This window comes from Sorex fumeus, unplaced genomic scaffold, assembly GCF_029834395.1.
Source record: "Sorex fumeus unplaced genomic scaffold, SorFum_2.1 ptg000063l, whole genome shotgun sequence".
NCBI classification, from domain to species: Eukaryota; Metazoa; Chordata; class Mammalia; order Eulipotyphla; family Soricidae; genus Sorex; species Sorex fumeus.
This window is the reverse complement of record NW_026606120.1, coordinates 39,052,886-39,077,609: the sequence shown is the minus strand read 5'-3', so window position 1 is coordinate 39,077,609 and position 24,724 is coordinate 39,052,886. Positions and strand designations below refer to the sequence as shown.

At 59.1% G+C, this 24,724-nt stretch overlaps 1 protein-coding gene across 1 annotated transcript in view; it reads right to left on the bottom strand.

Moving 5' to 3' along the window:
* Positions 1-24,724, bottom strand: part of MYLK (myosin light chain kinase) — a 206,873-nt gene that overhangs the window by 22,769 nt on the left and 159,380 nt on the right. The window contains 7 exon segments of the mRNA XM_056127583.1: positions 1,215-1,338; positions 3,561-3,778; positions 10,376-10,579; positions 11,549-11,642; positions 11,718-11,750; positions 17,762-18,064; positions 24,485-24,638. Of these exon segments, the coding sequence (XP_055983558.1) occupies positions 1,215-1,338; positions 3,561-3,778; positions 10,376-10,579; positions 11,549-11,642; positions 11,718-11,750; positions 17,762-18,064; positions 24,485-24,638 (1,130 nt within the window).

Here is a 24,724-nt window from a genome sequence, read left to right as displayed (position 1 = left end):
GATGGCAGGGGGAAAGAGTGGGAAGCCACTGTCTAGACCCCTTGGCTGTGCTCAGGGCTTATCCTGTCCCTGCACTCAGGGATCACTCCTGGTGGCTTGGGGGACCCCGCGGAGAGCCAGGGATCAAATCCGGGCCAGTCACGTGCACAGCACACAGCAAAGTGCCCTGCCTGCTACACTGCGTCTCTGGCCCCAGAAAGAGCATCCCTTTTTTACTGTTCGGTTTTGGGGTGTGCAGGAACTGCCTGCAGCTCAGGGCTCAGGGGACCCTGTGGGGACCAAGCCCAGGCTCCTGCCTGCAAAGCATGTTCCCCAGTCCTTTGAGCGTCTCCCGTGAGAGCCTGGCCTCAGTCTGTCCATGCTGGAGTGAACTAGCACAGTAGACACTCGGGCCCCAGACCACTGAGTCTGCATCTGTGGGGCGGAGAGAGAGCACAGTGGGAAGGGCACTTCCCTCGCACGCGGGGTCTGATCCCCGGCATCCCATACAGTTCTTTGTGCACCACCAGGAGTGATTCCTGAGTGCAGAGCCAGGAGTCATCCCTAAGCATTGAAGGATGTGACCCCCCCCCCCCAAAAAAAACACCACCCAATAAAACAAACAACAAAACCTGAACCCGAGGCTGCAGTGTGAGGAGAGGTCGAGGGACCGCAGAGTGCTGTGCGGTGCATCTGCCAGCCCCACCGAAGGCCCCCTCTTCAAGGGCGCTTACTGACCTGCTGTGCACTGACTCACAGGCTGGCAAAGAGGGCACCCTCCCGGGAGCATGGGCACAGGCCTGGGGGACGGATGCACGATTCCTCTCATTTTGTTTGCTTGTTTGCTTGCTTGGAGGCCCTACCTGAGGGTCCCCTGGTGCTTCTCCTGGGGACAGCAGGGCTCAAATGTGGTACAGCCCCATATGCAAAGTCCATGCTCTACCCCTTGAGCTCTCTTCCTGGCCCCTCCCTCCTTCACAGACCCAGACACACCAGTGCAAGTAAGTGACCCCACTTTTCCAGTGTAGGCCGGGGCTGCCAGCATGGGGGCCTGGCAGGGGCCCACAGTAGAAACCAGGGTTCTCAGAGCAACATGTCACAGAAATGCAGGGTGTGCAGTGACTCAAGGGGCAGGTGGGGTAAGATCTCTGCCTCCCGACTCTGGGGGCCCACGCAGCCCACCGCAGAGGCAGGCCAGCCTGGGCACTCCCGCTGCCCTCAGCCCCGGGACTCACAGGATGTAGCAGATGACCCCGATGCTCCACATGTCTGTGGCGTAACCGATGGGCTCATAGTTGATGACCTCAGGCGCCACGAACTCCGGGGTGCCAAAGAGGACCTTCAGGGACCCGGCGCTCTCTGAGGGCAGACGAGAGACAGCAGTCACCCACCATCCTCTCTGCAGAGGGCTGCGCGCTGGAAGCACCTGGACCCCACAGCCTTGGTGCTGCTAGAGACTGACATTCACAGCGAACCCAGGGCCTGTGGGGAGTGGGGCACCTCTGTGGCCTGAGAGGCCTCCAGCTCTGCTCTGTTGGCATACGCTGACTTCACACACTCAGTGGCCTGGGCAGAAGAGGGAGGCCCCAGGAAGGAAGGGGGCCAGGAAGCGACTGACTTGCTCATCTCTGTGTGTGTGTGTGTGTGTGTGTGTGTGTGTGTGTAGGCTGCGCGTGTGTGCACATGTGTGTAGAAGTTTGTGTCTATCATAGGTTGCGTGTGTGTAGGTTGCATGTGTGTATGTGTAGATTGTGTGTGCATGTGTGTAAAGGTTCGTGTCTGTGTGTGTAGGGTGTATGTGTGTAAGTTACGTGTGTGTAGGTTGATTGTATGTGTGTGTAGGTTGCACACGTGTGTGTAGGTTGCATGTGTGTGTGAAGGTTGCATGTACGTGTGTAGGTTGCATGTGTGTGTAGGTTGCACGGGTGTGCGTGTACGTGTGTGTAGGGTGTATGTGTGGGGGGGCGGGGAATGTTTGCTCTTGTGTAAGGACCGCCACCAGGAGGATGGTGGAAGAAGGTTGCCCACCCCCGTGCCCAGGCATGCCCACCGTGACCAGCCCCTGCCCCCGCCTTCCCTCCCCCCTGCCACAGGAGTGCCTGGGTGCACATGACACCAGTGGCTCTCAGCGGGTTGAACCGGGCACTTCCTCGGAGGTAGCCTGGACAGCGGCAGCACTGTGGCAGGAGGGCCCCTGCTTGGTGCGTCCCGGCCGTACTCAGGGCTCTGTGCTCAGGCTCCTTCCCGGCGGCACTCAGGGCCCACATGCGGAGCTTGTGGCTGCATGGTGTTGGGAGGCGGCTCGGGACTGTTCTCCCTGCTCAGACCCCAGAGGGCCCCATGCAGGCTGGCGGACCACCCACCAAGGCCACGTCAGGGCTGGGCCAGAGAACCCTGCTGGGCAGGGGGTGGACTCTGGTGGGCGATGGGACCATCAGGGCCAAGCACCTGGGAGCCCTGGCTTCCCACCTTGTCAAGTGGGCTCCCACGATCTGTCCCCAACACACCAGGGCACGCTGGGCATCCCAGGAGAGGAAGCAGGAGCACTGTAGCCCACAGCATCTACAAGTAGCCCCCCCAAATGTGCTGCTGACAGCATCAGGATGAAAGTGGCAGAAACCATCAGTGTGAGAGTAATAAAAGCCCAGGACCACAGTGCTCAGCGGCTGGCCACGTGGTCTTCATGCGGGAGGGCAGCCTTGGTCCCGAGCACCCCCGAGCCATGCCTGCCGGAGGGCTAGGGAGGTAGTGGGGGTGGTGGCATGTGCCTGAGTTGGGCCCCACTGCGTGCCTCCTCTCAGCCCCCAGACCGAGGGTGGCCCCACCTACTCTCCCTGGGTGCGGATCACAGCCTCAGGGTGCAGGGCTTTCTCCTGGGAGCTGGCAGACTGCTCAGGGGACTGTATGAGGGGATCGAACTAGAGTCGGCCGTGTGCAAGGCTTTCCCACAGTACTGCAGTACTGTCTCTCTGGAGTCCAACAGAGGAATTAATAGCCAGTACAGGAGGGAGGCACTTGCCTGGCATGCGGCTGATCCTGGTTCGAATCCCCGGCACCACAAGGACTGCCAGGACTGTTCTCTCCTGGGCACAGAGCAGGAACAGCTCCCAAGAAACGGATGTAAGAGCTGACACCAGCTGGCACCAGCGATGCACAGGGCACTGGTCTTACCACACTGCCCAGACACGTGTGTTTGTTTGTTTTGGTTTGGGGGCCATACTTGGCAGTGCTCAGGGGTAAGTCTGGCTCCGCACTCAGGAATTACTTTTGGTGGGGCTTGGGGTACCATGTGGCATGCTGGGAATCTCCCCCAGGTTGGTAGCGTACAAGGCCAGCGCTCTCTTCGCTGCACTACTGCCCCGGCCCCCACTATGCCTGTGAACCCCCGATTCACTGTGCCAAGAGGTGCCTCCTCCAGCACCCGCTGCTTTACACACAGGAAACCCGAGCTCACAGGTGGTCACTTGGCCGGCCAGACCCCCGAGCAGTGTGTGTGATGCTGACGGCGACTCTTCCCCTTCCCTCCGAGGCCTGGGCAGCACAGCCAGCCCATGGCCAGCATGCATGGCGAGTGGCCTTACCCAGGCGTCTGGCCAGGCCGAAGTCGATGAGCTTGATCCTGGTGCCGGTCTTGTTGACGCACATGATGTTCTCGGGCTTGAGGTCCAGGTGCACGATGCCCTGCTTGTGGATGTACTCCACGCCCTCCGAGATCTGCTTCATGTACTTGATGCACTCCCGCTCCGTCAGCTCGAAGTCCTCGTCAATGATGCGCTCGAACAGCTCACCCCCCGACACGCTGCGGGAGCAGGGGGCGTCAGACCGGGGCAGAGGGGTCAGGACGATCTGGCTGTGCGTGTGCAAGGCAGATGCCCTCCCGGCCGCCCCGCCTCTCCGGCTCCCAACCAGAGCTTTAGACCCCAGGGAAAGAACACTCCCGTACTCGCTGGCCCCTCACCGTCCGCATAGCCAGGCCAAAGACAAAACCAAAACCAAAACCAGCCCTCGGCAAGAAGCAGCCTCAGCATCATTTCCAGAATTCCTGACCCTATTTCTAAGCTCTCGCACTGGCCCTGCTTCACCCTGTGAAGAAGCTGTTGCCTCCGGCCAGTCCACACCAGCGCACTCTCCGGCCACAGCTCACCCGACCCTCCCATTTCCTTGCCAAAGCCTAAAGGAAGCCCACCTGCCCGGTTCCAACTGCGGTGGGCCCTGGCATAGTCACTGGGGCGCACAGCGGGCGTTTTCTGCTAGGGCAGCCCTCCCCAACCCCAGCCCCCTCCCCTACCGCCCCAGACCCCAAAGCAGGAGTGTAGATCTTCAGAGCAAACCTTCAGAGGTCTCTGCCAGAGTCACGAGGGGCTTGTCCGGGGCCTGCCCAGCCTCTGACCCACTTTCTTGCTCACTGCCCGAAGGGCCCCAGTGCTCCCTGGCAACGGCTGGCAGCCAGACCTTGAGGTTGGCCAGGCCAGGCTCCACCGGCTGACCGAGGCGGGCACGCTGAGTCGTGGGCGCACACACCGGGCGCACCTTCCCGCCTCTGGATTCCCTCACGGAGAAGGAAACGACTGCGTTCCGATTCCGGCTCTGCCTTCAACCAGCCCGGGGGCTCTGGACAAGCTTGTCCCCCGGTCTGCCTCTACTTTACGGTTCTCACGAATCAGGGACATTCGCATTCGCCGGGCATCGTGCCTGGCACGCAGGCGGAGCTCAGCCAGTGCTAGTTATACTGGGTGACCTGTGCTGGCCGCCGGCGCTCAGCCTGACCCTGGAGCGAGACACGCACAATGCAGCCACCGCTGCTGTTGGCACTTTGTACTGTGGCCGCTGGAGGGCCTGGAACAGAGACGTGACAGCCTCCCGGGGCCGGGGAAGGAGCCTCCTGGGCGCCAGCAGGTGGCGCCCTTGCCTCGCGCTCCCGCTCTCTGCGGCTCTAACCAGGCTCCAAAAGCATCCAGCCTCGGGCCACAGGTGAGCTTCTCCGCGTCCTCACCCGCAAGACACCCGAGCGGCTGCAGCACCTGGCCGGGAGGCGCTGAGAGCTCAGGGAGGTAATGGAAGCGGAGTGCTCAGAGGAGTGTCTGGCAGGTGGCAAGGGCTCAATCATCTTCTCTTTCAATTTTTGCTTTTGGGCCACTCCTGGCTCTGTGCTCAGGGACCCGATAGGACTCGGCGCACCATAACTGGTGTCGGGGTTGGACCAGGATCAGCCATACAAGGCAAGTGGTATCTTAATCTCTGTCCTATACCTCCGGTCCTCTTTCTTTTCCTTTTTATTTTCTTTCTCCTTCCTTCCTTCCTTCCTTGCTTCCTTCCTTCCTTCTTCCCTCCCTCCCTCCTTCCCTCCCTCCCTTCCTCGCTTCCTTCCTAGCTTCCTTCCCTCCTTCCTTCCTTCCCTTGTGGAAAACTCAGGTTCTTGGGGCCCGTGGCCTGCTCAGTGCCATAGAACCTGCCTTGTCAGTATGAGGCCGTGTGTCTGCTCCCCTCGCACATGCCCGAGTGATACCCCAGAACTCTGCCGTCTGGGATCCCTGGTGCCACAACCAAGTGTGGGACCCTCACACCAGAACTGATTGTGTGTGACCCCACCAAAGAAACAAGAACAACAAACAAAAGAGAAGCAGGAAAATTTAGAGTGGAAACAACGGAAAGGGGGTCCAGAGAGAGCTCCGTGGTTTGCACGTGGGTTCCGCGAACACCCCTGGAGGCACCCAGGAGCACAGAGCGAGGAGGAGTCCTCAGACTCTGCCAGGTGTGGTCCAAAACACATAGCATAAACAAGGAAAGAAGATTCAGATTCCTTAACTCTTCTGGAAAAAAATTTTTTGAAGCCTTGCTTCCAACCCAGGGTCTTACACGTGTGGACACAGATACCTTCTACTATTGAGCCGCACTCCATGAGTTCTGAAAAATTTGATTTAGAAAGTGTGGAAGGAGGGGCTGAAGCAATAGTAGAGTGGGTAAGGCACTTGCCTGGCATGCATTCGACCTGGGTTTGAGCCCTGTCCCCCAGATGGTCCCTGTGGCTACCAGGAGGGGTGGTTCCTGAGTAAGGAGTAAGGGGCCAGGAGGAAGCCCACAGCGAGGAAAGAAGGAGTGGGGGGAGTCTGAGGCTCCAAATTCCTGGCATTTCAACAATATGAGCCTCTCTCTCTCTCTCTCTCTCTCTCTCTCTCTCTCTCTCTCTCTCTCTCTCGGGTTGTGATCACTAACTGCTCCCTGGTGGTGCTCTGGCTTAGTCCTGGCTCGTGCTCTTGGGGAGTCACCTGTGGTCAAACCAGGGACCAAACGCAGACGTCTGTGTGTGAGGTCAGGGCCCTGCCTGCCATTCTATTTTCCCGGCCTCTCCCAAATGTCATTCTTATGCTCAAACAAGTTTGGGCAGCACCGGCTTGCTCAACCCTGGGTGCGGGGTAGGGAGGGTGGTGGCAGTGGACATCATGTCCTCCAAGAAGCTGTGTGAGGCTTCCCTCTACAAAATGCGTTTTCCCTTCTCTGCAGTCTTGCCTCTGCACTTTTTCAATCAAGACCACCTCGTGCCACAGTTGTCGATGATCAACATTATGTCTTCAAAGGTTCCAGCTCGCCTCTAGATGCTTCTTTACGCAAAATGGAGCACAGATGACATGTTCCAAAATACTGTCTTTTAAATTTAGAATATTCTAGAACAATGAACCATTGTTTTCCTTTTGGATTGCTTAAGGCAACGAGTGGTATAAATGTGAGGTATGGGATGACTGTAGTGATATTTCTTTCTTTTTCCTTTTGTTTGGTTTTTTTTGGAGGGTAGGGGTTGTTCCTGGCAGTGCTTGGGGACCATGCAGTGATGGGAATCAATCCAGGCCTCATGCATGTAGGCATGTGCTACGCCCGCTGAGCACTCTCTGATCCCACATGGCATTTCTAGGTAGGTTCAAACCCGTCACAAATATTTAATGTAGCTTAAAAATCATTCCCACGATCCATTTCCTGTGAAGAAAGGGATTACAGGGGTGGGATTAAGATCTTACAGATTTCTCGACAAAATTCTCAAGGCTCTGGGCCAGGATGCGGCTCAGTGGCAGACGCCTGCTGTGCGTGTGTGAGGGGTTGGGTCCTTGGCACCGTTAGTAATAATGATAATAACACAAGCCCACTCAAGGCTGTGACTGAAAAATATTGGCTTAATAGAAAGTAACTGACATCCTGGAGACAGGAAAATGCCAAGGAGCAAGGCTGGTCCAGGAAAAGTGAATAAATGAAAATGAGCGAGTGAGAGGCTGAGGGGAAGACACCCCGTGCCCCACTCTCCAAGTGGCAGATCTCAGGTCCCCTCTGTGGACCCTCGACACGCAGCCCTACTTCTGATCCTGGGCGCGGGAGGGCAGGGCAGTGCAAGGTGGGTGGACGGTGGAGATTCTGCCTCAGCTGCACATGTGCTTCTGCTCAGGGTTCCACACACCTCACAGGCCTCCTAGAAGGACAAGTCCAGACCCCATCCAGGAGCTGGAAGACCCCTGCCTCACACCAGGCTGCGAGCCAGCCCGGGTTCCCCGAGCACTGCCAGGAGTAACCCCTGAGCATCGCTAGGTGTGGCCCCAAACAAAACAAACAGGTCAGGCTGCAATGCGACGGGACTCCTCTCCTATCAGAGAGGCGGAAGGCGCATGAAGGCCGCCCTCTCGCTGCCTCGGAGGGCCATGACAGTCCTTCCGCAGCTTCCTCCAGCTCCTGGCACTGCCCTTGCCATCACACTTGATCCACCCTTGCTCCAGCTTGAAGCTGTCTGCTCAGCCGGCAGGCAGGGACAGAGCGCTGATCTGCGGCTTCTTTTCTCCTGGTACGAACCCAGCCGCAGGCGACCACTGGCATCTGTGTGTGGAGAACTCACTCCATCCCATGGGGGGGCGGGAGTGGGCAGGGATGAAAGCCAGAGCAGCCGAGCCTACTTGCGTTTCCTTGCTACATTTTCCATCCGGCCTGCCAACTCCCAATTCCAAGCTAAGTATGGTATTCTGCCCGCTGGCAGGGCTGCCCAGTCTTTCCCGGGCTGGGCTGCCTCCTACCCCCGCCCCGTCCCCTTCACGCACTCGCTCGGGGTTTAACTTCTCCAGACGCGACAGTGTTCCGTGGGCCGCACGCGTCCAGGCCGCCTAGGCAGCCTCTTCGAGGATCATTGGGAAAGGCCGCAGCCCCCGGGGCTGGTGTGAGGTCAGGGTGAGGGAGCTCCCGGCGAGGCTCAGTTGCCTCTGGGAGTGGGGAAACGTGGGTCAGGAGATAATAAAGACTTTGCTCTGAATCTTACACTGGCCCACAGAGGGACACAGCCACAAAGGGGAACCTTCTCGCTTAACTGTTTCACCTGCTAGGAGGGGCGTAAGAAGGACAAAGCTCCAGTGGGACAGATCCTGACCCAGGTTTACGGAGTGGTAGGGTCTGGCCCTCCCACCTTGGGTGTCGCAGCGTTCAGAAATGATCTCAAGGGCAAAAGGAGCCAGACACGGAGAGCCCACCAGGGAGAGAGCTTGGCGGAGGAGCCTGTGCCCGCCTCCTCCTGCAGGATGCCACAGGACCCACGGCCTCCGCGGCAGCCCATCCCCACTGGAACGACATGCCCGAGGCGGCACTGCTGAGCTCGATTCAGCTGAGAGGCAGGGACGGGAGAGGTTATTGGACACATGTCTGTGCTCTTGTTTTTTTTTTTTTTTTAAAGATTTTAGGTTTCTGGGTCACACCTGGCAACGCCCAGAGGTAACTATTGGCGCTGTGCTCAGGAATCATTTCTGGTGAGCTGGGAGACCAGAGGGAGTGACAGGGATCAGACCCGAGTTGGCCACGTGCAAGGGAAATGCTCTCCCTGCTGTGCCAGGCGCTGGGACCAGCAAGCTGGGTTCACTAAGGAGCATCACAGGAGGGAAGGGAGCGGGGGAGAGGAAGGGCTGAGCTCGTCGGTGTCTCCAGGAGGCTGGGAGAATCCTCGCCAGAGAAGCTGGGGAGCAAATCAGGGTGTTGGGATAATCTCGCGATCTCTGCACATCTCATGTGGGCACCTTGGACCCCATGCCCATACAGCTCAAACTCATGCCATGGAGGAACACAGGCACAAGGGAAGAGATGGTGGCAGACTCTCTAAGGGACAGAGTTTGGACCCTGTGACCTCCTATCCATGAACGGGTGCTTAGATAAGGGGGTGGCAGGCAGTGACGGGGTCCGAAGGAGTTGGTGAACGAGGACACCCCCAGCCATGGACGAAGCTGCAAGAGAAATGTGCCTGAGGTGCACAGACTGTGTGTTCCTGTTTCCATACAGACTCTGGGAGGGTGCAGACAGCTGAGGATGCAGACAGAGCTGAGGATGCAGACAGAGCTAAGGATGCAGACAGCTGAGGATGCAGACAGAGCCTCTACACCTGGCTGGGGGGTGGCGAGGGACAGGGCAGATGGCACACAGGGATGGGAACAGGACTTCCCACTGTGAATTTTCTTCTAATCTTTTATGTGATTGTATTATATAGTCAGAAAGCCCAGTGCTGAACATGAAAGGAGACTTTAGAACTATAGATGATGCAGAGTTACCTGGCTTATGCGCGCGTGTGAGTGTGTGCGTGTGTGCACGTATGTGTGTGTGTGTGTGTGCATGCGTGTGTGTACACCTGCTACTTGGAGCAGAGGGGAACAGGGAGCGGAGCTCAAGTGGAGCTCCAGGATGGCCATTGCTAGAGGCCCTCAGAGCCTTCCCTTGGACTCTGCAACTTGGCCCAGAGAGTTCTATCTTTCAGGGAATCGGGACTGAAACAAGGTGTGAGGGGAGAGAGCACGGGGTTAGCCTTGCACACAACTAACCTGGGTTCTGTCCCTGGCAGCCCCCAGCCCTGCAGGCGTGCTTACTGCCAGGTGTGACCCCCAAAACCCATCAAGAAAAAAACAAAGAAGAGGCTGGGGAGAGAGGTGAGGGGCTGGGACACATGCCGGGGCTCTGCCACGCTGCTGCGTGACCCCCTGGCCAACAGGTCTGGCCCTCACCCAGACACCAAGACCCAAGCCAGGTGCTCGTGGGCTGCAGGGGCTTTGGGGCCTAGCAAAAGTGGCTGTCCTGCCACCTGTGTCCTCCTTCACCCTGCAACTCAGCCAGAGACTTGCTCTGCTCCTGTCCCTGTTTCTACGTCACCCGGGCTAGAGTGTTCCCCGCAGGGACAGCCTTGGTCACACATAGAGAGTTAGGGATGAAAAGAAGTGAGGGTGCCCAACATCTGCCCGCTTGCTGCAGAAATGAGCTGAGGGCTACTGCCAGGCAGGGGTAGGAGCGTGAGGCTGGTCCCAGCCCGGGCACGCCGGCACTGGTGGGCGGGCACAGGAAGGGGGCACAGGAGAGGGTCCCTCTGCCCTGCCGCTGGCATGACAGGGGCAGTGCCACTCACATCTCCAGGACCATGACGATGTTGGCCTTCTCCTCAAAGGCGTCCACGCACTGCACCAGCTTGGGGTGGTGCAGGCAGTTCATGATGCTGATCTCCTCGCGGATGCTCTCCTTCTCCTTGGCTGAGTATGCCTTGAAGAACTTCCCGGCCCAGATCTTCCCGGTTTTCTTCTCCACCAGCCGGAAGACCTGTCCGAACTTGCCCCTGCGGAGGAGAGGGGGGCAGAGCGGGGCTGCCTTGGTGCCATTCTCAGGGGGTCTGCAGGCTCGCCTCCCCCCTAAGGGGCTGGAGCAAAGCCTGGGTGGGTGCCAACTCTAAACAGTGAGAGAGGCCCTGCTGCGCCCAGACGCCCACAGACCGGCCTTCCGCAGCACCCGCAAACTCTGTCTGGCCTCTCGGGACAGGGGGCTGGGCCACAGTCCTGGATGGATGAGTGTGCCGCTCCCCTTTCTCCCCAGAGCTCGGGTTCGGTTGAGGAAGGCCACCAGGGGACTTCTTAGGGGTCTCCCTGCTGCCCTCCCCTGAGTTCTCCCAGCAGGAGGTGGGCAGATGGCCGGACACAGCCCCCAGAGGCTGCCCTTCGGTGGGTCACTCCACCCTGAGGACCCTGCTGGAGACCAGCCTGGCCCCACTCCTCCAGGGGCAGAGCAGCTTGGCTGGGGGGCTTGGGGACACTGTCTGAAGCCTGGCAGAGCTGGAGGAGAGCATGGTGGGCTGAGTGAGTAGCTGAGCCTGGCAGCCGCGGGGTTGGTGGCACCGGGGCCCGGAAGTACTGGGGCCCAGAAGCACCGTCTCTCACCACTGCCGTCACAACAGGTGGTGTGCTTTATTTTATTTATTTATTTGCAAAAAGTAAGCAGCAACTATTATGTGAAGTTAAAGAATGTTAAAACAGTGCTAATTTTACTTCTAAAAAATACAAACACCGATAGTGTCCCAGAGGGTGCGGCAGGTATACAGTGGCAAGGATATCTGGCGAATAGAGCCGGTGGCTGAGCAGGACACACGGGTGGCCTCCGCCTGACCGCTGTGGCCCTACACTTAGGCCGGGCTCTTGCAGACCTGCTCCTCACAGCACCTTGTCTCTAGGACCATGAGGTGCGGCGGTTCTGCCCTGAGGCCTGGGGTTCCGGGCACCTGCGCCTGCACTGAGGGACACTTCCCAGCACTTACGATCCGAGCCGCTCTTCGATGTCGTAGAAGTCGGACACTTTCTGCTCTGTGTTGACGGTCACAGTCCTGTAGTCCACCTCGGGCTCCTTCTCATCTGCGGGGCGGGGGGGTCTGGGTGAGTGAGAGACTGCAGCCCCCCCCAACCCCTGCCAGGGCAGGGTGCACTCACCATCATCCGACACTTCCACCTCGTCCTTGGGCTCTGGGGGCAGAGAGGGCAGAGAGGAGACGGTGGTTAGTACCAAGGCCCACGGAGAGCAAAGATGCAGGGGGACCCCCGACAGACACGAGACCACCCGGCCAGAATGCCAGGCCTTGCTGTGGCCTGGTGGTCCGTCTACACTGGTGGGCTCATCTCTACCAGTCCCGCCCGGCTGAGGGGTTTGCTGTGAAGGTGCAGGTCAGAGCCGGGTCAGGAGCCCCCAGACTCTCTGGGGCCAGCTGTGGCCTCGTGGGCTGGGCCTGTTTTCGGAGATTCAAAGCTGTTCCCATAGTTGGTTTTGAGACGGCAGGAGGAGGGACACCCCCCATCACAGCAAGGCAGCGTGAGGAAAAGGCTGAGGTGCACGAGAGACAGGGCTCATGTCAGCCTCCCAGAGGCGCACGGATGAGGGTGCAGGTGGGGGATCAGAGTGACACGACCTGGCTAGGGTCAGGGGTTGGTCCCAGCATAGCCCCCTGAGCTGAGCACTCTGCTGGCTCCCAAGGAAAGGACAGACATAGTCCAGGAGAGAATTTGCTCGTCTGAACTCTCGGGGAAAGTTCTTTAAACCCTGGCGAGAGCCCGGTTTCCCTATCTGCTGCTCCTGTGACTGGGGTTGGGGGGGTCACGGGGAGGCACTGGCACCAACGCCATGGCTGGTTGTCCCATGCCGAGCCCCAGAGGGCCAGGAAGGTGGGCTGCAGGGCAGGTGGGGTTAAGGCTGTGATGGCGAGAAGGCGCCCAGCCCCAGAGCCGCGGATAGCCGAGACTGCCCTGTCTGGTGGGCACAGAGCTTACTCCTGGCTTCTCCCTCTGCCCGTCTGCTCAGCCACACCGGGGGATATGGGGGCCCCAGACAGGGCCGGGGAAGGAGAGCCGCCCCCTCACAGCCCACAAACACGGGGGGCACCGAGCCCGGGAGGGGCTTTGTGGGACTGGCCACAATGAAGGGGTCGCTGACTCTCAGGGCTGCAGAGTCCCGGGTCCAGCTCTGAGACAGGCCGTGGCCATCGCCGCAGTCAACTAACAACTCACGGGCCAGGGCCAGTGGGGGAGGGGCGGGGCTGGAGAGCTGAAGAGTTAGAGCAGGAGGTGGTGGGAGCGGGGGTGCAGGAGGGCCGGTGCCCTCCTTGGGCTGGGAAGGGATGAGGGCACCGGGGGCTGGCGCCTAGTCTGGGGGGGTCTGGCAGCAGGGAGGGCTGCAGTGGGGGACCCTGTGGAGGGACTTGTGGGCAGTCCCGAGCAGCACCCAGCAGGGGGGCGGGTGGGCGAGGGCCAGCACAGGATGCCAGGGCAGAGAAGCAGAAATAGCAGGATGGGCGGGCGAGGCCGAGTGCCAGCAGGGCAGGCTTAGCTGGGAAAGCTCATGCCTTTGTGGGGACAGCGTCTCCCACCACCTCCAGGAAAATCACCTCCCACAGACGGGAAGGAAAAGGGGGACGCTGGTGCTGGGAAATGTACACTGCTGAAGGGTGCTGGAGCACGGTGTGGCTGACACCCGACTGTGAACAACCTCGTAACTGTATCTCATGGTGATTCTGTCACTGTCACTGTCTTCCCGTGGTTCAACAATTTGCTCAGTGGGCCCAGTAACATTGTGAGACTTGTTGTTACTGTGTTTGGCATATCGAATACGCCATGGGGAGCTTGCCAGGCTTTGCCGTGCGGGCGAGATACCCTCGGTAGCTTGCCGGGCTCTCCGAGAGGGGCGGAGGAATCGAACTCGGGTCGACTGGGTCGGCCATGTGCAAGGCAAACGCCCTACCCACTGTGCTATCGCTCCAGCCCTATGGTGATTCAATTAAAAATTTTTTTAAAATGATAAAAAAATAATGATCTATCACAACCAGATCTCTGAGCCTTTCCATGCACACAAACGTAAGCCCACACGTGAACACCTGCGCGTGAAAGCCACCAGAATTTACAGTGAAATTCCTGGGAAGTGAAAGTCTATGGTTGAGCAACACCCGAGATAAGACCTTCTGCAGTAGACCCTGAGGAGACTGGACCCCTCCCCATGAAGGAGATTTCTCAAATACCCTCGGACCTCTCCCTTAATCCCATTAACTTTGGCGATTTGGCCCAGAGAAGACTTCAGAACATTCCAGACCAAGACGTCCTGAGAAGATACCCTATGAAGGTCACCTTGAACAAAGGAAGGGCGTGCATATGCTGCCCGAGCCCATGTTCTGCTTGTGCCCACGTGTCGGAGCACACGTGTTGCCTGCGCACATGTGCTGCGCGCATCTCCCCTCTCGAGATGTGGACTTCCGTGCTTTCCGGTCTAATGCTAGTGTGTGTGTAGGGCTCTCTCCGCCCTTGGAGAAGAGGGCGTTCCTCTCTAGTCTTCCCCACCTCCTCTCCCTCCTTCCCTTCAAAACCTCCAAATTGTTTTATTTCACTGCTTGTCTACTCCTGAAATTCTTTCCTGTGAGGCGAGACCAGAACCCAGTAACCCTGGGAGGCAGAGGCGGGTGGGGAGAAAATGTCTCTTCCTCCTCCCTCCTTCACATGAGACTCGCGTGGGCGCACCAACATCAACACCTGTCAGGATGCTCCCGCCCGCCCAGGCCGGCCTGCCCCGGCCGCAGTCTCGACTCTCCCTCCCCTGGCGCCTGTGGCTGGATTGGAGGCGGGGAGAGGGAAGCCTCTTCCTGCCTGCTCACTAACGGGCTCAGTGTGTGCCTGCTCAGCTCCTGCTGAGAAGCCCGGCGGGGCAGTGGCTGGCCTGGGGCAGGGTGACCTGTCCAGGGCCCCGTCCACAGTCCTGGCTGCTGCCATGACTGGCCGGGTCCCTGAGGAGTTTACAGGTCTCAAGGTCTGTGCCACGAAAGTGTTTCCTGAGCACTGCCTGGCAACTTTCCACGCTTCCCGCCAGCCTTCCAGGAAAGGGGAAGGAAGCTTCCTGAAAACGGCACAGACGGGAATGGGAGGCCTGGCCTGGAGCCCTGGCCTTGGCTGTTCTTCTCGTGTCAAAGGGCAGCAGATGGTTTTTTTCCCCGCCTCTGTCCCCGGACAGCTCAACTGCTGCGGGCAGAGGTCCCAGGTGCTGGGGTGCAGGAAAGTGTCCCGCCCGTCCCCCCGCAGTTGTCCTGGGCCCTGTCCAGGCCTCCGGGAGCTTGGGGTCCGTGGAGACCCGCTCTGTGGGGTCGGGAGCTCATGGCGAGCTGGTCCCCAAGACAGGGTTGCATTCACAAAGGCTGCTTCCCTCTGAAGTCCTACCTGAAGCCTCAATTTAATCTGAAAGGTTTTGTTTTGTTTTGTTTTGTTTGGGGGTCAAAGCTGGCGGTGCTCAGGGGTTCCTCCTGCTGTCCACTCGGGACCCACTCCTGGCGGCGCTCAGGGGACCACTTGGGCTCCTTCATCTGAAGGTCTTCATTTCTATTTTTAATTCATTTATTCTGGGTTTGGGGCCATACCCGGCAGTGCTCAGGACTCCGGCTCTGCGCTCAGGGGTCACTCCACGTGGTGCTAGGGATGGCACAAGCGTCAGCTGCGTGCCAGGCAATTCCTGTGCTAGCTGGCCCTTGGACCGTCATCTTCAAGCTAAGTGACACCAGCCGCAGGCACACTGGGCAGACCTCGGAGACACCCCAACCTCACACTGCCCATCTTTTGGATCTCCTTCCCCTCGGGGTCCCTCCACTTTCTGCCTGCCCCGCCTGCTCTCCACCTAAACTCACAGTGCGCATTCCCTCCTCTTCACGTGCAAGGTCTTGAAAGAACGCACTGGGGCCCTGGCTTCTCCCTTGGGCATTGACTCCTTCGTGCCAGGGAGAAGGACCATCTTTCCCCTTGGGCAAACTCCGTGAGCTGTGCCCTAGGGACCACCAGCGACTGGTTCCCCGGTCTCCCAGCTGAGGCTGCCTCCTGGGCCCTCTCTGCAGCTTGCCCCTAACTCCGTGCCCGTAACTCTCTCTCCTCTTGCACCCAGCACTTCTCAAACACGTGTGATCCCGTGGAGGCTGAGGGTGGGGGGGGAGCCATGTTAAAGTGAAGGTCCGGAAGGAGCCGGCAGGGGGGGAGGGGGCGAGGGTCTCTCTGACAAGCTCCCTGGGCCCTGGGGAACGATCCAGGCTACACGTGGGCCATGCCAGCAGTGCTCAGGGTCACTCCTGGCTCTGTGCTCAGGAGACACTCCTGCCGGGGCTTGGGAGACCATATGGAGTGCTGGGGACGGAACCCGGGCTGGCTGCTTTTCAGGCAGACACGCTGAGTTGCTCCTGCTCTGCCCCGGCCCTACTCCTTTTTGCAGAAGCAGTTCCAGGGCCAGAAAGATGGCCTAGAGTCCGAGCTCAGGCTTTGCAGCAGGAGACCTGGGCTCTGTTCGTCTGACCCCCAGCACCCTGTGGTCCCCAAGCACTGACGCAGGACTAGGTCCCTCTCGGCCATGGCCCCCAGATTGAAACAAAACCCAACAAAACCTAATCGAACCACACCTGCTCCCTCTCTGAAGGTCACCGACACACTTGGCCATTTTCACGGAGCTGCCCTTCAGCACTGCTGGCCACGCCCAGGCTGCTCAGAACGCTTTCTCCTCGTGCGCCCCTCTGAGTCTGTTCTGCCTCTCAGAACCCTTTCTTAAGACTCAGCACATCACTTCCTCCAGGAGGCCCACTTTGACTGCCTTCTCAATGACCTCGGTATCTTGACTTGTATGGCTAGAAGAGGATGTATCCATTGCATTCTGGTGATAAAATACATTTTTAAAATTTAAATATTTCATTTTGGGGAGGGTTTTTTTTTTTGCCACACCCAGCTGTGCTTGGGCTGGAGCGATAGCACAGTGGTAGGGCATTTGCCTTGCACGCAGCAGGCCTGGCGGAGCCGGGTTCGACTCCTTTGCCCCTCTTGGAGAGCCCGGAAAGCTACCGAGAGTATCTCGCCCACATGGCAAAGCCTGGCAAGCTACCCGTGACGTATTCAAAATGCCAAACACAGTAACAACAAGTCTCAAAACGGAGACGTTACTGGGCCCACTCGAGCAAATCGATGAACAACAGGAGGACAGTGACAGTAACAGTGACAGTGACAGCTGTGCTCAGTGCTTCACTCCTGGCTCTGTGATCAGGGATTACTCTTGGTGGGCTTGGGGAACCGAATGGGGTGCCTGGGATCAAACTGGGTCAGCCACATGCCAGGTAAGTGCCCTACCTGCTTGACTGCCCCTCCGGTCCCTAACTTTAGTTTTTGGCTTCTGGGCATTCCTGGCAGTGCTCAGAGCTCGGTGCTTGAGGGTCCCTCTCAGCTGTGTTTAGAGGACCACACAGTGCTGGGGACACAACCCGGGCCTCCTGCATGTAAAAGCAGCTCTCAGTCCACTGGGCCAGCTTTCTGGCCTCTGCCCCAGCTCACCCTCCGGACTTCAACCTCCTTGCCTTTTCTGCTGTGTCCCTTGGCCTGTCTGATGGAGCAGTCAGGAGAGGGTACACGTGATGACTCGCCACCACCCCCTGGTGGCAGTGTGCCAGCATTTAGTTCAGTTTGCTTTTTCAAGGTCCTATGCATTCTTAATTAATTATTTTTTTATTTTTGGGTCACACTCGGCGATGCTCAGGGGTTACTCCTGGCGCTGCACTTAGGAATCACCCCTGGCAGTGCTCAGGGGACCATATGGGATGCTGGGAATCGAACCCGGGTCGGCCGCGTGCAAGGCAAACGCCCTACCCGCTGTGCTATCGCTCCAGCCTCGGTCCTATGCATTCTTTCAAAGGGGGTATGGAAGGCTGGAGAGAGAGCACTGGGGTTAAGGCGGCTGCCTTGGGTTTGGGGCCCGACAATGCATATGGCCGCCCAAGCACTGCTAGGAGCAAGCCTTGAGCCCAGCCAGGTGTGGCCCAGCCCACCCCCCGCCCCCAAGCCCCACTCCCCCCCAAAGTGGGCATCAGCGTCACAGCCTGAGAAGCCAAGATCCCCTTGGCTGTGCCCGTCACCGCGATGCCCGCCCCCCCTTCCTCCGCACCGCCTGGGCACAGGCTTCCATGCAGCCGTGCGTGTCTGCGTCCACTCACCTTCAGGCTTCTCTCCCACTACCGTGAGCTCCGACTCCTGGCTGGGCTCGCTCGTCCCGTACACGTTGATGGCGCGCACACGGAATTTATACTCCAGATCCGGCAGCAGGTTCTGGACGTTGAAAGAGGTGCTGCGGCACGTGGCCAGTTCCTTCCACGTCTTGTCCGCCGAGTCCCAGATCTCGATGCTGTAGGACTGCACAGCGCTGCCCCCGTCGTAGGAGGAGCCGTACCAGGACAGGGTCAGCGAGGAGCTCCGGATGTCCGAGGCACACGGCGTGCCGGCCGGGGGGTCTGGCTTGTCTGTAACGAGAGAAGCACCACGTCACCCAAGCGCTGAAGACCCGCAGGGAAAAAGAAGTTTTGTGTGCGATTGTGTTTGGGCCACGATCTCAGTGCTCAGGGCTTATTTCTAGCACTGTGTTCAGGGATCACTCCCGGTGGGACCGGGGATCGAACCCGGGCCAGCCACATGCAAGGCAAGCATCTTAACCTTTGTACTGTCTCCCCAGACCACAGGAAGGAGACGTTCTACCAGCTCTGCTGTGAGGGAGGAGCAGAGAAACCCAGCCTAGCCCCTGGACCCGAATCTCTCCCTCACCGACACTGACAAGGCTAGGCATAAGCCCAGACAGGAAGGGAGAAAAAGCCTTCAATACCTAGTTGCTCAAAATATGATAAAACGAAATGAAATAAGGCGACCGCCTTGTTTTTTGGCTAGTTTTCCAGTCTACAAGCCATGATTTCCTGTACTTTGCCCAACTCATAAACATATTTCTCAGAGTAAACATCTAGGAAGCTGCTCAGAAGGCGTGGCCTGCTTCTCATCAAGAACTGTTTTGAGATAGAGCGGAGTGTGTGTGTGTGTGTGTGTGTGTGTGAGAGAGAGAGAGAGAGAGAGAGAGAGAGAGAGAGGGAGAGAGAGACAGACAGACAGAGAGAGAAAGGTGAACGTGCGCTATCTTTGGTCCTGGGCCAGTGCCCTAAGCAGGGTCAGTCTCCGCGTTCCCTTGACCCCGGGGAGGCCTGCCCTGCTGGACAGCAGCACGGCCAGCCATTCAACTCAGACTCAGGCAGATGTGTGTGAGAGCACTGCTCAGGTCCATTCGCTGCTGCTAAACTTTTCCGTGCCTTAGTCTCCTCATCTATGAAACTGTGGGTACTAACAGCTCCCGAATCACCAGGCCCTGTGAAGAAGTCCTCTGCGGCGAGCCGCCCAGCCTCTACTCTTGGAGCTTGTTTCTAACTTTCCTCATGCCTGTCCTCTCTCTCCCATCCTCAGAGGCTGGCAATAGAAGGAGATAAAGAATCTCGAAAGCAAGCCGTTGCCATGCCTGACTAAGGGCTGGAAACTGGGCGGTGACATGAATAGCAGCGGGCGGCCACGTTCCCGTCACCACGGCGAGAGCCAGAGCTGCAGGGCCAAGCGCGCGGGCAACGCTTCTAAGAGATGCTTGCCTTTTGCTGACTCTGTCACTTGCTCATCTGAACAAAACTCTCCTGCATTTCAGATGTGTTTCTGCAGCTGGTCACAAAGCACCCCCAGTCAGGGACCCTTCGTCACTGTGGGCCCCCAAACAACCGGGTAGAGCGACATAAACCAGCAAAGGAAACCAGGAGTCAAACAAGCTCTGTTGAACTTGCTGCAGCTCTCTGATTCCGGTGCGGCCCCTCCCTAGACTGGTTTGTCTTCTGGCCTGGGAAAGACATGCTTAACATATAAGTATCTTTCAGGGTTTTTCCAAGAATTCTATAAGCAGACCCGGATAAAAGTCCTTTTGGGGGGTGTTGTATGTACTTCTATGTCCGCTTTCCCACCCCTCCACGAGGCAAGAGGCCAGAGAGAATTCCTGCCATCGACCCTGTGCCAGAGAGAGGGAAACCATCTGCCTATACATGGCGAGCTGTGTGTTCACACGCACAGTCCCAGGGATCCATTCTCACCCCTCCCCCGGCCCTGCTGCTCCCGCTCGCTGCCAAGAGTGCCCTGCCCGGAAACCATGCACCCCCCGCCAAGCCCCACCAGCCCCGGAACAGCCTGGGACCAGCGAGGGTCACTTCCCAGCCCCACCACTGACCCTGGAGGCCGAGACCGACGGATCTGCTGCCGCGGGCTGTTTAACGAGCTCTCTTAGGAAGACCGTTCCAAGAGAGACAGGGTTTCTTTTCAGAAGTGCTCTGGGTGCTAGCTAAGATGTTTATTGCTCTCTTAGAGGCAAGTGGTTCAAGTTCCTTTCCAGAGCCAGCAAGGAGGGAGGCCGACGAAAACCAGGCTCGGCCCCAGAAACCGCTGCAGAGGCCGGGCCGGGCGCGCTCACAGGGGCACGGAGGGTTATTCGGTTAAGCGGCTGCACTTCATGGACTGGTTTGGCAGAAGAAACCTTTGAGAAGCGGGCAGAGCAGACACAGTCCCCCATGCCCGAACTGATGCCGTGTGAGCCGCCACCACAGCAAGGAGAAGGTGCAGGGTTGGGAAAAGGAGTTTCCCGGGCAGCAGCAGCTTCAGTGCTTTCAAGGCTCGAGCCCCGAATGCAGGGCTAGAGAGACCACCCCCATCTGAGCTGAGGCCAGAGGAAGCCCTCTGGGCTCTCGGGCCATGGGCTGGCTCCCAGGCCTGCTCTCCGACCATGGGGTCCCACACATAGGCTGGGCCGGGCAGAGCACTCGGCTCGGGGCTCCCGGAGCAGAAGTAACTAACTTACTAACTTGGCTAACTCGGGCTGCGGGCGCTCGGCGGGGTTTCACTCAAGCCCCACACTTCTCTGGAACTCTCCCAGGGCTCCCCAGAGACCCAGAGGACAGGGAAGCGCCGAGTTCCACAGAAAGGCCCCATGGCACCAGCTCCAGGATTTTCAGCAATTTTCTGCTTAGCAAACAACCTTAGTCCTGGGGAAAGAAGGCTCTCCGCTCAGCAGCTTCTCGCGGGAGCCTGGCGGCTGCTCCCCACCCCCCTGCACTGTCCTCCACCACTGTCCAGGGCGGCCTGGCTGCCCAGACAAGCAGAGGCCTGAGCCAGCCCCCGCGGGCCTGCTCTCAGGCAGGGTCTGACCCAGATTCCACCTTGTTGGGGATTTGTCTGTTTGTTTTGGGGCCACACCTGGTGGTGCTCAGGGGTTACTCCTGGCTCTGTGCTCAGGAATTGGCCCTGGTGGTGCTCGGGAAGTCACACGGGATGGCAGGGATTGAACCCAGGTGAGCCACGTGGAAGGCAAAGGCCCTCCCCACTGTGTTGTCACTCTGGCCCTCTAAGACCTTTGAAAGGGGAACCTCCTGTTCTTAACCTGCCCTTAAAGTCAGAGCCAGGAACACGCCGAGGATTGCCGGCTCTGTCCCTCACACACACTCAAGAAATATCCCACCGGGGCTGGAGAGATAGCACAGCAGGTAGGGCATTTGCCATGCACAAGGCCAACCCGGGTTTGATTCCCAGCATCCCATATGGTCCCTTGAGCACTGCCAGGAGTAACTCCTGAGTGCAGAGCCAGGAGTAACCCCTGTGCATCGCCAGATGTGACCAAGAAAGAAAAAAAAAAAAGAAATATCCCACAGCAGTGCCACAGAGAGAGTGCAGCATGTAAGGGGGGGGTGTCTACCCTACGTGCCAACCCCAGATGGCCCCCAGTTCCCGCCAGCACTGATCTCTAAGGACAGGGCCAGGAGCAAGCCCCAGGCATGGCTGGCTGTGGCTCAAGCGGCCCCTTCTCCCTGAAAACCAGGCTTCAGAGAGAAATTGGAACTATTGGGAATTTTAGGCCCTTTCTACTTTGTTTTTCCCCCTCAAACTGTGAGACTTGTTGTTACTGCTTTTGGCATATTGAATATGTCACAGGGAGCTTGCCAGGCTTTGCCGTGCAGGTGAGATACTCTCGGTAGCTTGCCGGGCTCTCCAAGAGGGGCAGAGGGATCGAACCCGGGTCGGCCATGTCAGCCGCGTGCAAGGCAAACGCCTTACCCACCGTAAGGTAACGCCTTACCCTATCGCTCCAGCCCAAAGACCACAGTATCTGTCACAAATCAAGTTCTCTCTGAATATCCACATATCTACTGCATACTCAGCCCCACTAGAAATGGGCAAAGAAGAGAGAAGAGCTGAATTAGAGCTGCAGGAGTAGAATGGAGAAAACACGAGGAAGGTTGGAGGAGAGAAGACACAGCCACGACAGAAGAGCCATTCCGCTACAGCCTAAGCCGAGAACTACATGAAATGTCTACGATGCGTTGGGAAATTACAGCTCCTGGTAGGGCTAAGGCAGAGACCCTTTCTCCCATGATGGGCCGCATCTGGATGCTGCTGCTTCCTGTAGCCCCCACCCCACTCCCAGCCCCACCAACAACGCCCCCAGGCCGTGGAAAGAAGCCGGTTAGTGGTTCTCCAAGCAGCAAAGCCCTGGTTTGACTTTTAAAATACTTTGAGCTGGGGAGACAGCCAAAGGGTTGCAGTATATGCGCTGCAAGCCAGAGCCCCCCGTTTGACCGCCAACGCCTTCCGTCCCCCAAACTGCATGGTGATTGACCCCACAGCACCAAGTGGGAAGGAGCCTTGCGGCACTGCCAGGTGTGGTCCAAAAGACACGAATAAAAATCATACGTCTTTACAGGAGCTAAGCATCCTTCACGGACGGGACGGCTACTCCCACTCTCATTTTACAAGCAGGAAGTAGTGCCGGGGTAAGGCACTCGCCTTGCATGCAGCCCAGTTGGGTTTGATCCCCTACCCCCACAGGGTCCCCCAAGCACTTCCAGGAGCGATCCCTGAGCACTGAGCCAGGAGCAAGTCCCAAGCATTTTGGGATGTAGCACAAACACCCCTCTGCCCCCACCAAACAAGAGTCCTAGGTGACCTGGAAAGAAAAGTGGCATTTAATCGGCGGGGGGGGGGGGGGGGGGCAGTGGTGCTTAGACGCTGCAGTGCTCAGGGGAGCAGGTGGGGCTGGGGACCACCCAGGCCCCAGCATGCAGAGCCTCCCGTCCGACGGTCCTGCCTGGAGCGAGGGCCGACAGGACCTCCAGGGAGGGAGCTGAGTGGCCGTCAGTAGCAGCCGTTTTCTGTCAGCGTCCATGAGCCGGACATCTCCCAAGTGCCAGAGACTGTCCAGAGGAGGTGAACGATTCTCGCTTCAGCTCATGGACAGTCGACACCTTCTCAGTCCACCTGAACCCACAGCAGAGGTTCGTTCAGGCCTACTCGGATCGTGGCCGCCTGGCTGTGCTTCTCAGACGGTGCTATTCTTAGCACTGCCGGGGGAGGCAGACAGAAAGCCGACCCCTCCATTCCAGCCCCGCCTGGGGCACTCAGCACGCTGCTCCTGCCAGCTGGCGGCCAGCCACCCGCCCGTCAGCACTGGCCCGGAGAAGGAGAAACCCGACCATAAAAGGCCGGGAGAGCAGTCTGAGCCGCAGCCGCGGGCACCCAGCGGGCGCCGGCCGGGCACAGGGAACCGCTTCCAAGCTGGGCGCCCGCAGGACCCCCGGGCAGGCAGGAGCCATGTGGGGGCGGCAGGGGCCAGCGGAGACGCCAGGGACTAGTTCCAGGAGGAAAAGCAAACTGTGTCTCAGCACCGACCCTCGAACCCTCTCTCTGCCAGACCCGCCTCTCAGGGCAGCGAACGAAAGCTCGGAAGTCCCACTGAGAGAAAAGGCGAGAGGCCCTCCGGCCTTAAGCTAATTGAACTGGTGTGGGGGCCATGCCGGGGGTCCCTGGGGCGACTCCCAGCAGTGTCCAGGGGCCGGGCCTCCTGCGTGCAAAGGAGGGAGCTCTGCCCCCCCCCCCCCCCCCATTCTCTGTGGAGTGAAAGCCTGTGGCTCAGCCCTCAGGGGAGGAACTGAGCCTCCCAGCCACGGTTCCTGGGTTCCTGCCGTAGGGAAAGGGAGGGAAGGGCTGGGCTGGGCTGTGAAGACGGGGAAGGGCTTCACGCCGCTCCTGGGGGCCCAGACACGAGGGGCACAAGCCCCGTGCGGTGCCAGCACCTTCCCCTGCGTGCTCCTGAGCGCCAGCCATGCGCGTGGGCATCTGAGCTGCGGCCAGTGAGGAAGCCGCTCAGTGGAGAGACCCTCAGGGCCCCAGAGCACAGTGGTCGGGATGGGGAAGAAAAACCGAACCAGAAGACCTGCCTGAAGACAAGCTCGGCTTCAGGCAAAGATGCAGGAGACAGGAGGCGCAGGGCTTGGAAGGGCTGCGCCCACCAGAAGCTGGAGGGCCACGAACCGTGTGAGCGGGAGAGGCAGGCGGCAGGCACACCTAGGTGGGCACAGCTCTGTGTCTGCAGGAAGGGGGTCATCCCGGGCTCCAGCCGCCCTCCCCATCCCACCCCTGCTGCATCCCCACCAAGGTGAACCGGAAGTCAGGATTTGCCAGCAGTGAGTGTGCGGGGGCAAGGGCAGGAGGGGCTTGCAGTGGGGTCGTCCAGGGCCGGAGCCCTGGAAAGTGGGAAGGGTGCGCGGCTTAGTGCTGCCGGTCTGGGTTCGACCTCCCAACACCCTGTGTGGTCCCCTGAGCCCCGCCAGGAGTGAGCCCTGAGCACGGTTGGGTGAGCCCCTCCCCAAGCCAACAAGACTGCAGAGGAGGCCTTCGGCTGGCGCTGTGTGTGTGTGTGTGTGTGTGTGTGTGTGTGTGTGTAGGAGGGGTGTGGGCCAGAGGGGACGAAGAAGCAGAAGAACGGAGGTCACACCTCCCCAGGGTGTCTGGGCTCTCTTCCTGCCCGCCCAGCCCGCGCCCCGACTCACCCACGACCGTGAGGTTGACCTGGGCCTGCCGGCTGCCCAGCTTGTTCTCCGCCAGCAGCGTGTAGCAGCCGCAGTGCTCCTGGCGGGCCGCCAGGATGGTGAGCTTGCTGCTGCCCTCGCTGTGCTCCACGCGGATGAGCTCGCTCTCCTGGATCTGGGGGCACAGGGGGCAGGCGCTGGGATGACCCTGCGGGGGGCAGGGTGGGACCCAGCGGCGCTTCTGGGGTGGGGGCGGGTCCG